Below are 12,483 nucleotides of genomic sequence, written 5' to 3' on the forward strand. Positions count from 1 at the left end.
CCATTCTTTTTCATCCCTCATGTTCTATTCATTATTAAAGGGGAAACTGCAGTCCCGATTTCTCAGTCAGGTTATTAAATCTTGGTAATAAAATCAATTAATTGACGGTTACACAAAATTTTACAAATTCCAAATTCCGAAGGTAGTATCCTTTTTGAGAAAGTAATGTGTGGTTGACATTTTGTTGTAAACCTCTGGTCTTGCAGTAGGCGAGAATTGTGACGTGATGCAGCCCTTCCTGCTCACTAGTCACTGTAGTGACTAATGTACTGTGATGTACGAGCGAATAAGTACAGGTTGTGCAGCAGACATTTCACTGCAGAAACGTTCCAACATGATCTCCATGCAGAGTTAACAAATAAGTAGTATTTGTTGACAAAACCATTTCAAAGTCCAGAGCAGTATTTCTATGGGATTAGAAGAGATGTATTCACAAGCCTGCCTGTTTACATTGTAATTGGAGAGCTTCATCTCACTGGAAGTTTTGTTGCCTTGTTCTGAATCACAGAATATGTTGCTGCGCATACCTGAAAATGTCATCTATTTTGCAACGTGCATTGGAGGTTTTACACGTTACTGTGTACGTTTTACTTTCATTGTGGCTTGAAATGCACTCACCCGTGCAGATTATTTCTAACCCGAAATCTAAAAATAGCATTGCCCTTCCCCTTTAAATGATACCAATAGCAGTTTCAGATTCTGAAGTCTGACTGGCGGCTGAAAATCGTCAGTTCTTTAAATGCACTGCAGGGGGGTGGCACCTGTCCGTGTGGACACTGCTCTTGGGCCCCGTGCGCCTGCCGTCCCCCCTGACCCCTGTCTGACGCCCGTCTCCCCGCCGCTCCCAGCCTGTACTCCCTGATGGACGAGGAGGACGACCTGCCCCACCACGACGAGCGCATGTGGTACGTGGGCGACGTCAAGCGCGCACAGGCCGAGGACCTGCTGCGGGGCAAGCGCGACGGGACCTTCCTGATCCGCGACAGCCAGTCGCAGAAGGGCTCCTACGCCTGCTCCGTGGTGTAAGTGTCGCAGGGAGCGCGCCGGCTTGTCGGGGGGCGGGTCCAGTTCTCCCGCTGTCGAAACGACTTGAATGTTTTCAGTAAAAAGTAAAAAGTCTGATTAGGGCCCGTACAAATGTGCAACCACTAATATGTTTGTAAACATGAAAGCACTCCTGTATGCGGGTGAGTCAACCAATTGCAGGAACCTTTCTTCCTGCAAAAGTGACCACGGATACCTCTTCTTTCCTCTCTGTTCTGAATTCAGACTTTGAATCTTCAGTACAATTCCCTCTGTCCAACTCCAGAATGCGTATCATGGAGCTCCTTTTTATTGAAACGCTCCTGTGCACATTTTATTCCCCTAGAAGTGTGGTTCTTAACCTTTACTGCAGCCTCAAAATAACGTTATCGCACCGCTTGTCAAGATTGGTTTTCCTTTCTGCCAAATCTGGCACGTCTCGCACTCCCAAGGGCGGTGTGCGCCCCAGGTAAAGAACGACCAGTGGGAAAAGTCCCGGTCCTGTTACCAGTCGCCCTGATTTGGCCCCTTTAGCCTAACTTGGGCAGGTGACTGAATGATTTCAGAGCCGCGTGGTAAATGCGAAGTATCGACACGCAGTGGAGAGGCAGAGAGCGTCATGGGCCAAAACAGAGAGGCTTCAATGCATATTGTACATGAGGTGCTTCACCCACCGAGCCTATAGATTTGGGATTTGCTGCTTCCTTTGTTTTCTTTTCTCGCATCTATATCCCGCTCGGTATCTGCAGCATTTTAATGATGGCATTTGCCACACTGTGTCTCGCAAGAGCTTCCGGTCTCCAGGAAGGATAGAGCCGTAGTCCCCAGGCGGGTCAGGAGACAGCGCCGGTCTTGCTGCCACGGTTTCTTACCTCTAGTATTGTGTTTTCTGGATCCGAGCAGACGCTCTGTGCGGATGTCTTACTGTCTTTCCTTTGTGTCCTGTTTTGATCTCTAGGGTGGATGGGGACATCAAGCACTGTGTGATCTATAAGACTGTCACGGGGTATGGATTCGCTGAACCCTACAACCTCTACGGTTCCCTGAAAGAGCTGGTTCTTCACTACAAGCACACCTCTCTGGTCCAGCACAACGACTCCCTGAATGTAACTCTGGCCTGGCCCGTTCTCTCCCCACAGCCCAGGTGAACAGCGCCACACGCCCACGTCTGAGAAGGCCTGGAAAGATGGACACCACAAAACCGCAGCGACACCGTGCACGTCCATTGCAGAAAACACCCCCCCTCCCCGAGTAAATGGTGAATTCTGGGTCCGAACAGGGAGGGGGGGGGTTGGATTTAAATTCTTTGCACTCCTGGTCCTCAACATCAACAGTAACACCCAAGGAAGCAGAACAGCTCCGATCCTTGTCTTTCAGATAACAAAACCCTTTCAATCGAAAGATGTGAATTAGGCCTTGCTACCGGAGCACACCAGTAAAGAAGGCGCTGTGTTTTATGTTCTGTGGATTGCAAAAGGGTATGTGAAACCCTTTCATTTTCAAATCTGCTGCTTAGAGTAGTAGAGTGCACCCAGCCTGCCCTTAGTGATGCCTTTAGGGGTAACAGAAGCCTTGAAATATACAGCTTAATAGTGTTTTTTATTTTCTTTTTCCATCGGCTGCTGTGCATAATCTCTCATTTCTGTGATTCAAAGTGGTTCCACAAATCTTTTTTCAACTTTTTTTTTTCCTTCGAAAAGGAAAGGAACCAGAAATGCTGTCTTTTCAGTGGGCAGGACGAGCCTTGCTGCGGCACTTTTTGGGGGGAAAATTTTTTTTTTCCTGCTCGACCCCATTTTTGGGAAGGGGATCTTAACAATGTGCAAGTGTTGGGCTCCCAGTTCTGTTGACTGACACTGATGGCAAAGGAAGACTGCAGCCTGGGCTCTTTTGTTGCTCAGTCTCGGGAAAAGTAGGGCTTGACTTTTATTTAGCGGTCCAGATATCTTATTTTTTTAACACTACAGAGCCTGTGACGGTGAACAAGGAACAGACGCTGGTGTTATATCCTGCAGCAGCAGTGGCACTGGGCAGTTTCAACTGCGTGACTTCCCATGCGGTGCTGACCAGAGACACTTTCCATTTGCTAAACTTGTTTTGCAAACTCATACGTATGACGCTATTTTTTTTTTGGACACAAGCTGATATACAGAGCTGTAGCAATGCAATTCTAAAAGAAATCAGAAAGATATTGTAGGCGATTACTGAAATATGCAACATGTAAGTGATTTGGCATCTAAGGGCTGATCAGTATATAGAATCAGCCCACGAATATTTTTGTTTTTTTCATTGAGGAATCCTCTGGAGGGTGCATAACGACACGTTAACCAAATGAAGGACATCTTTCATGTAGCAAAAGAACTGATCCTTTATTATAAGCTTGAACACGTTGGTGTTAGCAAAAAAAACAAAAATACAACAAAAAATATGCATGGAAACTTTTTTTTTTTACCAAGACAATATCTTAGCACTTGGTAATACCTGTACTGTTAAAAGATGAGATATATATATAGATTGATATATATTTACAAGACAAACAACATTAGATCCCCCATCTCCATAGAAGTGCTTGAGGAGGTATCTTTGTTTGCATGGTCAAATTTCTTCTTGTACAGGCTGTTGGAACAAGCTCCTTTCAGATGAACTCATGGCCCTGAACTACAGGCACTGTAACAGGAAATATAAAACTTCAGGAGCGTTCGTCTTGCAATACAGGTGTAAATGCAGCAGGAGAGGAGAAGGAGGAGCAGTTAGAAACTAGTCTGTTTTTAAATGTGGGGTAGTTTTGGGGCCTTGCAGAATAGTAGGGTTTTTTGTAATCAGATATCCTCAGGCACCTGTCAGTCATTGCAGATTTGGATGCCGTTTTGCAAAGACAGTTGATGTTTTAGGAAGCTGGTGTCTGGACAGGTTTATTTTTTCTTTTTGCTGAAATGCTGCCACAATGCAGGGGGGCAGGGAGAAGAAAGGGCCTCTTCCACCTGAAGCAAGGATCTGGTGCTCCTAATAAAAACCTTGAATTTCGAAGGTTTGTGATCACGTGGGCTTTCAGGTGCTTTTTCAAGGGATCCTTCAGGGAAAAAAAAAAGTTACTGGAGAATTAACCACAACAGTGTGTTTGTTGAGTGTGAGAAGCTTAGGCTTATGAATACCAAGCGACTGGGGGTTGGAAGTGCCTTCTACTGTGGCTCGTTAACTCTTCGGTAACTGTTGTTTGAGCTCTTTCTGGCGATGAGCTGTTCCACCCTGAACTCGCTGTCCACAGCAGGGCCCAGCGTCTTTCCCCACCACACGGGTGCTCCCGTGTGAGTCCAGCAGCCGAGCCTCTCAGATCTTCCTCTTCCTCAACCAGCGATGTTAGCACTTGTTTCATTGTTTCGGGTGTTTGTTCCTGTACTCCACACGGGTTGGCACTGGTTTATATGGAATCACACTGGGGGGGGGTTAAATTAAATTTAACATTAAACGCAGCAAAGGTACAGGAAAACCAGGAACAGGGAAAACTTTTTTTTTTAAATAAGACACTTCGCTTAGCTGAACAGTGAGGAAATCCCCTTTTGTTTGAGCCAGTCCTTAAATTATATACTACCCTTGTTGAGGCTGAAGCAGAAGAAATCGCTTTTATCCATCTACTTAAACTGCTCGTTACTCCACCCGTAACTGAGGCGTATCTACAGTGCACTTTCCATCAAGAAGAAAAGGAGTCTTGCCACAGTTTTTTTTTTTCCCCCACAATGCTCAGAAGCATAAAAATGCAGACTTTTCACTATGAATAGGATTTTCAATTCCGTGAGAGACCGTTTCACTTCGTGCCCAGGCAGGAAATAGGGAGAAAGTTGAAGCTTGGGTCATGAATCAGATTCCCCAAGTGGCAGTCCGCATTTGGCTGGACGCCTCTTGGGGTAGAGTTGGGATTAGTCTGCCAGGGCTCTTGCGGCTTCCTGCAGAACAGTGCCCCCTGCAGGCTCGAAGCAACATCACGAGGGAGGTGCCTCTTCTGCAGTTCGCACTGGGCCTCCTTGTGTCACTGCAAGGCTGAGACATACAAGAGTTGTCTTCTCCCAACTGGGCAACATGTAATTGGCAATTTTAAATCATTAAAAAAGAGAAAACCACCACTGGACACTGCAAAGAATACAAAAACATCAGTTGAGTGAATTCTATTCAGTTTCTGCAAGAATGATCTCTATCGATTGGTAGAAATATCAGACAAGGAGCAGCTCAGGTGGATTTTCTCCACATCCTTACCCCTGGGCTGTAGGAAAGAATTACAATCCTGTCTTGGAAGCAGAGACGACCCAGCAGAAGCAACGCATTCTTCTAGGTCTTGTCAAATCTAGAGTTGCGATTTCAAAACATGTATTTTGAATTTGGAACCTGGAGAGCTCAGAACTTCTTTGTGGCTTTTTTGGGGCGGGTAAATAACAAAAATTGCTTGATTGCTTTCAGCAATGGTTATTGTAGTAATTGTTAAAATGTAAAAAAAATGCTCACTAAAGTAGTAACAAACTGTTTTTGCCAAAGAAACCATTGTTAAAACACATTTCTGGACTTAAGGATTTTACAGATTTTGCACAGATTACATTAGACTTGATTGCAAAGTCTAGGGCCTAGTAGTGTAACTGTTTTTTAGTATATGTTTTGATACGATGTCTTGGGTTGGAAATATATTCAAAACATTTATAGTGGCATTAGTGTACTGTAAAGAGAGAAAGACCTGTGTTTCCCTTTACCTGTAATTCAAATTGGATATGAAAGTTTTCCCTTACAATGATATTTACTTTCAGTAATAGCTTTTTTGGCACACCTGTTCTCCATGTAGTCTTCAGTGAGCTTGGCGAGGTTCCTCACTCCGATGAGTTCTGAAGTGTTAAATCATCTTGGGGTGTTTTCTCTTGGAAATGTTCTACAATTCAGATTAGCAGTTATGCTTTGCAAGTAATAGTTTGTGGGTTTTGTTTTGTAATGAGTAGAATTTTCTGTTTCTAGCGATGTGCAAAACCTGGGGACTGTTGAGCGCAGCATTGTAAATAGGCCTGCTTTCAGGCTGCAATTGAGAATGGAGCACTAGCAGAAAAGGGTTAACGAGCTGAAAACTACTCTGACATGCAAGAATGGCATTGTTTCCCCAGTATTGGTACAAACTGTGAAATTCTTAATGTTTTAATTAAGAAACAAAGCTGGGTCAAATATAAAAGGAACAGCTAAGGACAGCCAAGTTTTGTTATTTTTTTTGTTGAGTTATTATTTCCCAGGTCTAGCATTTATTTTTTCCCCTCCCAACGCACAAACATGTATATATATGCTGAGAGAGAGAGGGGGAAGATGGCCAAATGTATTTTCAATGTAGAATGGTTTGCGTCTGCTTTAGAACTACCACTCAGAAAATGTGCGTTATGTCCTGACTAGGAAAAATCTTCTCAGCCCATGTAGATGTCGGTTCCACTGTTGACTGCTGTGCAAAAAAAAATGTTTTTGCTGTTAAGAAATGTGAAAACTAGAATGGAAGAGGCTTGCGTCTCTTCGAGATGAGGGATGCAGGCTCCTGATCTTGCAGCTTGACGTGAACAAGGTGGGTTCCTGGTGCAGCTAGAATCTGGTTTGATCACACTACTTTGCACGTTTCTAGAATAAAGTCCACTGTGTCTCTTGTGCATTCACTGGTTTCCAGGACGCTAGGAACTCGCACCTCCCGAGAAAACCCAGTTTGGTCTTTTATTGCAGCTTGTACGACACAACCATCGTGCATTCTGTGGTGATATTCCGACGTGGGATACAAAAACACTGCGAGATGAAAGCTTTCTGCTGTTTCGCCACAGTATTTCCTGTCCAGATCTCGTGAATGATCTTGTGAGAGTGGGACTGGTCCCGGGCACACAGGCGTTCTACAAGTGTGTGGAACAGCTTGACAAGAGTATGTGGGGGGTTTTATTTTCGTTTTTAACTAATTACTGTAGGGAACGTGGAGCATGAGAGTCGGGGATGTTGTTTTGTTGAGCTAAATCAGAGAAAATCTTTTGAGTTATGAAGCTGTGCTTCTGGGTTTCTGTTGGAAATGCACACAGCCTAGCTTTCAGTCATTTGAGGGGGATTGTTTTCACCCCTGACTTTGAGCAGGGATGGGCCTGTCTTTGGGGTGGGGTGTGTAAATCTGCTGAATGCACTACAAAGACACGTGTTCAGTGAGTGGGGGGAGTGGCGGGGGCTGGACTTTTTTTTTTTATTGGGAAAGGCCCGTTACTTGTGGTGACTTAAGGAGTGCTGTAATCCAAAAAGCTCTATTGGTTCTTTTTTAATGGTCAGCTCTTTAAAAGGCACCTCTACCCCAAAATCAACTGAACAATAACTAAAGGTCTCCTTCATGTTCCTCGTGTGACCGTTTCATTTTCAGTCTTTTGTCAGCTGCGTTGGGTCACATGAAACTTGAGGTGAGGTCATTCCTGAAATTCCAGAAGCGGCGCTGAGGTATTGTGATGCCTACATGTTTCAGAACCTTCAGCGTAGGGGTAGCAAAAAAAAGTTATTTGGCATGTCTGAGCCTGATAATCTACCCAGGGCGATCATAGCTGAAGAAATATTGGCTGCATCATCTGAAAATTCGTCCCTTGTCGCTATCATGACTGGAGAGTTTAATGACAAGGGCATTGTGTTATATTTGAGTTTAATTGGAGCGATACTTAGATTTAAAAAAAACGATGTGCGTATTTAATCGACACTAAAGGCAGGTTTTATATTGTGCAAAGATCTATTTTTGGCCACACATTTCTATTGAAAAGAATCTTGTGCACTCCAGTTACCCTTTATGAGCTGGAAAAACTGGTCATGCCAGTTAAGATCAGTTAGATAAAAGCTCTGTTGGCAAAAAAAAAATGAGGAAGAGATTGTAACCCTTCAGAATTTGAGCCTTTTATCTTGTTTTATGTGATCCACCTTACCTTTTGTGAAGATGGTTAAGGTACCGATTTTGAAAGGAAGACAAGATTAGGAAAGCACTCCTGACATTTGAAAGCAAACCTGGTGAAAACAGGCTTTTGCCTGTGAAATATGGGTGGAATCTGGAAAAAAAGACACGTCAAAGTTTCAATGGTGCCTGACTGGGTCTGTTTATAAAATTGGCTTTTATAAAAAAGCTGTTTAATTTTTTCATTTGTATGTTTGTTCTTTATAACCTGACAGATTCTATAAAATAAGCTAGCTTGAACTGTCTTTTTCATTTCCATTCTTTAGATACATTTGTTTACGATCTCTGATTAACCAAATAGAATTTTAAGTGTTTGAGAAAAAAAAAGAATCTGTCGGTCATTAGATAACGTAGAGAAGAATCTTCGGCTCTAGTTTTGTTTTTTTCTTCTGTTTTTTAAACTTGAAGTTTGAAACCATTGGGTTTTAGTTTAATGTTTGTGAAACAGTGCTCCCTTAAGATTACAGAAGTCTAGTAGGTTATATAGTCTACTGCTTTTGGAATAAAAAACACTTTCCAGACCTACCTTGCCAATGGTTACATGATGTTCTGTGGACAGTCTCCTGCAAAAGGGTGTGGGGTAATGGTGTCTGTTTTAGTTGCAATTTAAATGCTGTTATAGTATTAATTATAAATATGGTGCTGATTTGAGTAACTAAGTTCTCGAGAGCGAGCCCGAGAGGATTTGATTTTTTTTTTAAATTGAAGTGCAATCTTTATAAAAATGTGAGATCTGGGATTATCGATTAACAAGATGTATTTTCCTAGTAATGCCGAATTACCTTCTGAAAGCCAAACCTTTTGTATCAGTTTTTCAGTATGCTTTATGCCATGGCTAGTTAACTTGCATCTCTTCTTATCGGCTCCAGTGAAATACTTTGACACAACCAGCTCCTTAAACGCTGCATCGAATCCTGTTGGGTATGAAATAATTAAGGAGCTGGTTGCAACAAAATTGTGTGATTTAGCAGATTGGAGTGGGACCAGGTTAAGTAGCCCTGCTTTAGAAACTACAGAAATATCTTTTTGGACAGTAGAAATGAAATGCACTATGTTCTAATAATGTTCTTTTTGCGTCACACAGACTGCCAGAAATGCTGTATTAAACGAAGTACTGTAGTGAATCTAGTAAATAAAAATTCCAAGATACACGGGCTCTAGTGTATTGAGGATTTTGCACTAATGTTTAGTATGAACCCTTTCTTGTGTGTAAGAGGTGTGTTGTTGAGGAACACCAAGGTTTATGACTGTACTGGCTTAAAAGATATTTCTTTAATTTGATTCTCTTAAAAACAGTTGAATTGGGTTTTCCTAGTTAAATGGAAAGTCCTGAGAGAGTGTTTTTGGTTCCTCAAAGTCTTGACTGTGTCTTGTGCACATTTGCTCTCATCCCAAGCTTGCAGTGCTGAAATCAAACCGGTGTCTACCCAAGTATGCTATGAGCTTCTTCTTATTTAGATTTAAATAAGGCCATTATCAAAGTCAACTAGAAAATGTGACTTTGCATCCAAAGGAAATGCATCTAAAACCTTTAAAACAAATTGCTACATAAAATGCAACAAATGCTATTGCTTCTAATATTCATTTGTAATTTTGTTTACACATTTTTTAAGTTTTAGTGTATCACCTTGTATTTTTAGAGATGAATAGAGGCTTCTCCTTTTGCTGCAAAATCCCGTTGAACATTAGTTCAACATTAGTAAAACATTAGGTAGCAGGGCCGTCCCTTGGGGGAGGCAAAGTAGCCTAACCAAATTAGTGCAGGTCCTCTTTTTTATACAGATGGAAAAAAAACTTCAAGGGTAGCAGCAACCTGTTTATGTTCATCATAAACATGTATTTCTGCCTCTTATTATATATTATAATTATAGCTAAAAATATTTTGAAGCCCACATTCCTTTCCGCAAATATTTGTAATTCAGCAGTTACAAATAACAAATTTGTAAACCAGGGTTGATGCGATCTTCTCGTTGAAGCAAATGAGAATTCTACACAGCCCTACTTGAGACACAGCAGTTCTCTAAAGTGTTTTCACTTAGAAAAGGTTGCCAAGGGACACTAGCGATTTAGCTGAAATACTCTACATGAAGCTGCGTGCATGCCTGGTATCTACAGTACTTCCTCAAGTGCTAGCAGCTTTACAGATCTGCACATGAACGCGATCGCTGTGGAACGTCAAGATCTTCACACCCCAGCCTCTCTCTTCATTAAAGGAAGTGCAGTTCCTTTTAAATGTAATTCGCAAGCTGGAGGATATCACACAGAGCTGTCCCGATTTGCTCACCCACCCTAGAGAGGGGCAGTCCTGTGCGCATGTGTAAGGGCTCAGCGCACTGAGCGATTTACTGAAGTGACATCACCCCCTCTCAATTCTAGACCGGGCAGAACTCTGATGTGGTGGAGGATGCAGGCTTCCTGTCTGCTGGCATGACATAAGCTGACTAGGAAGTGACGCTGTGCATGCTGGGAGTCCGCAAGTGACCGGGATAGAATCTAAGCAAGGTGCATTCAGCTACAGTCAGCGTCTGTCTCTTCCTCTCGAACAGTAGGTTTGGTGCAAGTCCTTAGAATAATGTAGTGAAGACCAGATCTTCAATAAAGTGCAATTAAACTCTAGAGGGAGCACTGTTGGAATCCAGTATGATACTTGTTGGATATGTGCACAATCCTTATGTACTTACCTGATTTGTATTTTTTTTGTTCTGTATCAGATGCAGCATTTCTACAGTGTACAGCTCACTCAAATGATGTGTTTGTTTCAGACTGGTACTCTTTTAAGTTTTGTATGGTACTTAAAAATGAATAATAAAATAAAAAATGAACCTGTTTTCTCCTTTTTTTCCCCCCAATTTAAAAGATCTTCACATGCTTTAGTTCAGTCACTGAACTAAGTAAAGTGAGTTACTGTAGGAGTGAATTTTCTTTTTTTACTTTTCAAGCTACAAGTTCCTTATACACAGTACAAAGAATTGCTTTAACGATATCACATTAGAAATATTTGGTATTTAAAATCTCTCCTGAACAGTGTGAAAATGCTGGTATTTACATACACAATTATACCTCCTTAAATCTCAGAACCTGAGTTTATACCTGGTGGTGACCCTGCCTCCTCTCAGAAGTTTGTCATGATTGGGCCTGGTCAGTGCTGTGATGGGAGACAACCCAGGAAAACCATATTCCTATCCTAGGAATGTTAGAGCAGTGGTGATAACCTCCCTGGAGTACTCCTGGCTAAATGCCACCCTGGTCTTCCAGAAACCGGCCTTCCTAAAACCCCCTGAATTCAACTGGTGAAGTGGTTTCTCACTCCTCCCTCCGATCTGTGCAGTGGCCTTGCTGGTGCAGAATAGCTGCCACACGTTAGCCAGGTGGGGCTGCACAGTGGTGGATAAAGGGCATCTGGGAACCTTTGGGGTGAAATATGCTATTAAAGAGGTAAGCAATAATCAATTGATTGCAGATTGTTATGGTAATTTATATGTAATTATTTTTTCCCCCAGTTTAAAGCCATAGTAAAACTATGGCATTAGATTTTCACATGAACAGTGGCGTCCGGGTGTAGCTGCATGTGCTGCTGTCTTGCAGCTCTTGGGTCTCGAGTTTGCGTCCAGACTGGGTGGAGTTTGCATGTTATCTGTGTGCTATGTCTTCAGATGCTCCAGTTTGCTCCAACGTTACAGATTAGTTTTAATTGGCTACTCTGAATCCCCTAGGATCATTCCCCAACGCCTGTTAGCTGACCAACTGCAACTGCAGATCACCTGCAGGTCACACTGAGGTACATGAGTAAGACTGTACATGGAATATGACATCAGATTCAATCTGCAGACACTCATTTGCAATTGAATGCAAGGAGTATACCTGGTCTGTCGATAAGAGGCAGGCTCCATTGCATTTTCCACTGCATTTGTAAACGGCAAGAAAGTGTACAGTTCCAATATAGGTGATGTCACAGGCGAACAGATGTACGAAATTGCAAGCTGAAGATTTGGAGATGTCTGCTTTTCACAAAAAGTTGCAACTTAAATTTCAGCTTCAGGCTCAGAGTGTTTATTGCTAGAAGATGACTGATGTTCAACCACCATGACTAGTGACGCTGAGGTTTTTAAAAAAATGGTTCAATGGGCTTCTGTTCTTGCAGTCCCGACAGCTAAGCTGTTCGGAAACCGATTGTGGAGCGCCCTCTGGTGGAGTCAGGGAGAATATTTCTGTGCGTTCCTTCAAGAAACGGGGCAGCTGCTCACACGAGTGATGACTCGGTCTGCTCGCGGTTTCTTTTTGGTTCTGAAACCAAATATCGAACAAGATTGGTCATCCTTAGGGCGAAGACCTATTATTCCATTAGTTCTCCATTAAATAGGCATATAATATTGTATGAGTATTATAGTATGTATGAGGTTCGAGTGGGGAAATATTGTATTTTATATATCTGGCATTTAATGAGCTTGAACTGTTTAATGTTACATTGAATTTCAGCAGAGGAGAGACTCAGTCTTGAA

At 42.4% G+C, this 12,483-nt stretch overlaps 1 protein-coding gene across 4 annotated transcripts in view; it reads left to right on the forward strand.

Moving 5' to 3' along the window:
• pik3r2 (phosphoinositide-3-kinase, regulatory subunit 2 (beta)) overlaps window positions 1-10,806 on the forward strand; it is a 51,156-nt gene extending 40,350 nt beyond the window's left edge. For all 4 annotated transcript variants that reach the window (XM_015365389.2, XM_015365391.2, XM_006639791.3 and 1 more), the window contains exons 15-16: window positions 849-1,022; window positions 1,982-10,806. In XM_015365389.2, the coding sequence (XP_015220875.2) occupies window positions 849-1,022; window positions 1,982-2,171 (364 nt within the window). In that variant the 3' untranslated portion in view covers window positions 2,172-10,806. The remainder of the gene's footprint in view (window positions 1-848; window positions 1,023-1,981) is intronic.
• Window positions 10,807-12,483: the final 1,677 nt, after the last annotated feature.

Source organism: Lepisosteus oculatus, chromosome 29 (genome assembly GCF_040954835.1).
Source record: "Lepisosteus oculatus isolate fLepOcu1 chromosome 29, fLepOcu1.hap2, whole genome shotgun sequence".
Lineage (NCBI taxonomy): Eukaryota > Metazoa > Chordata > Actinopteri > Semionotiformes > Lepisosteidae > Lepisosteus > Lepisosteus oculatus.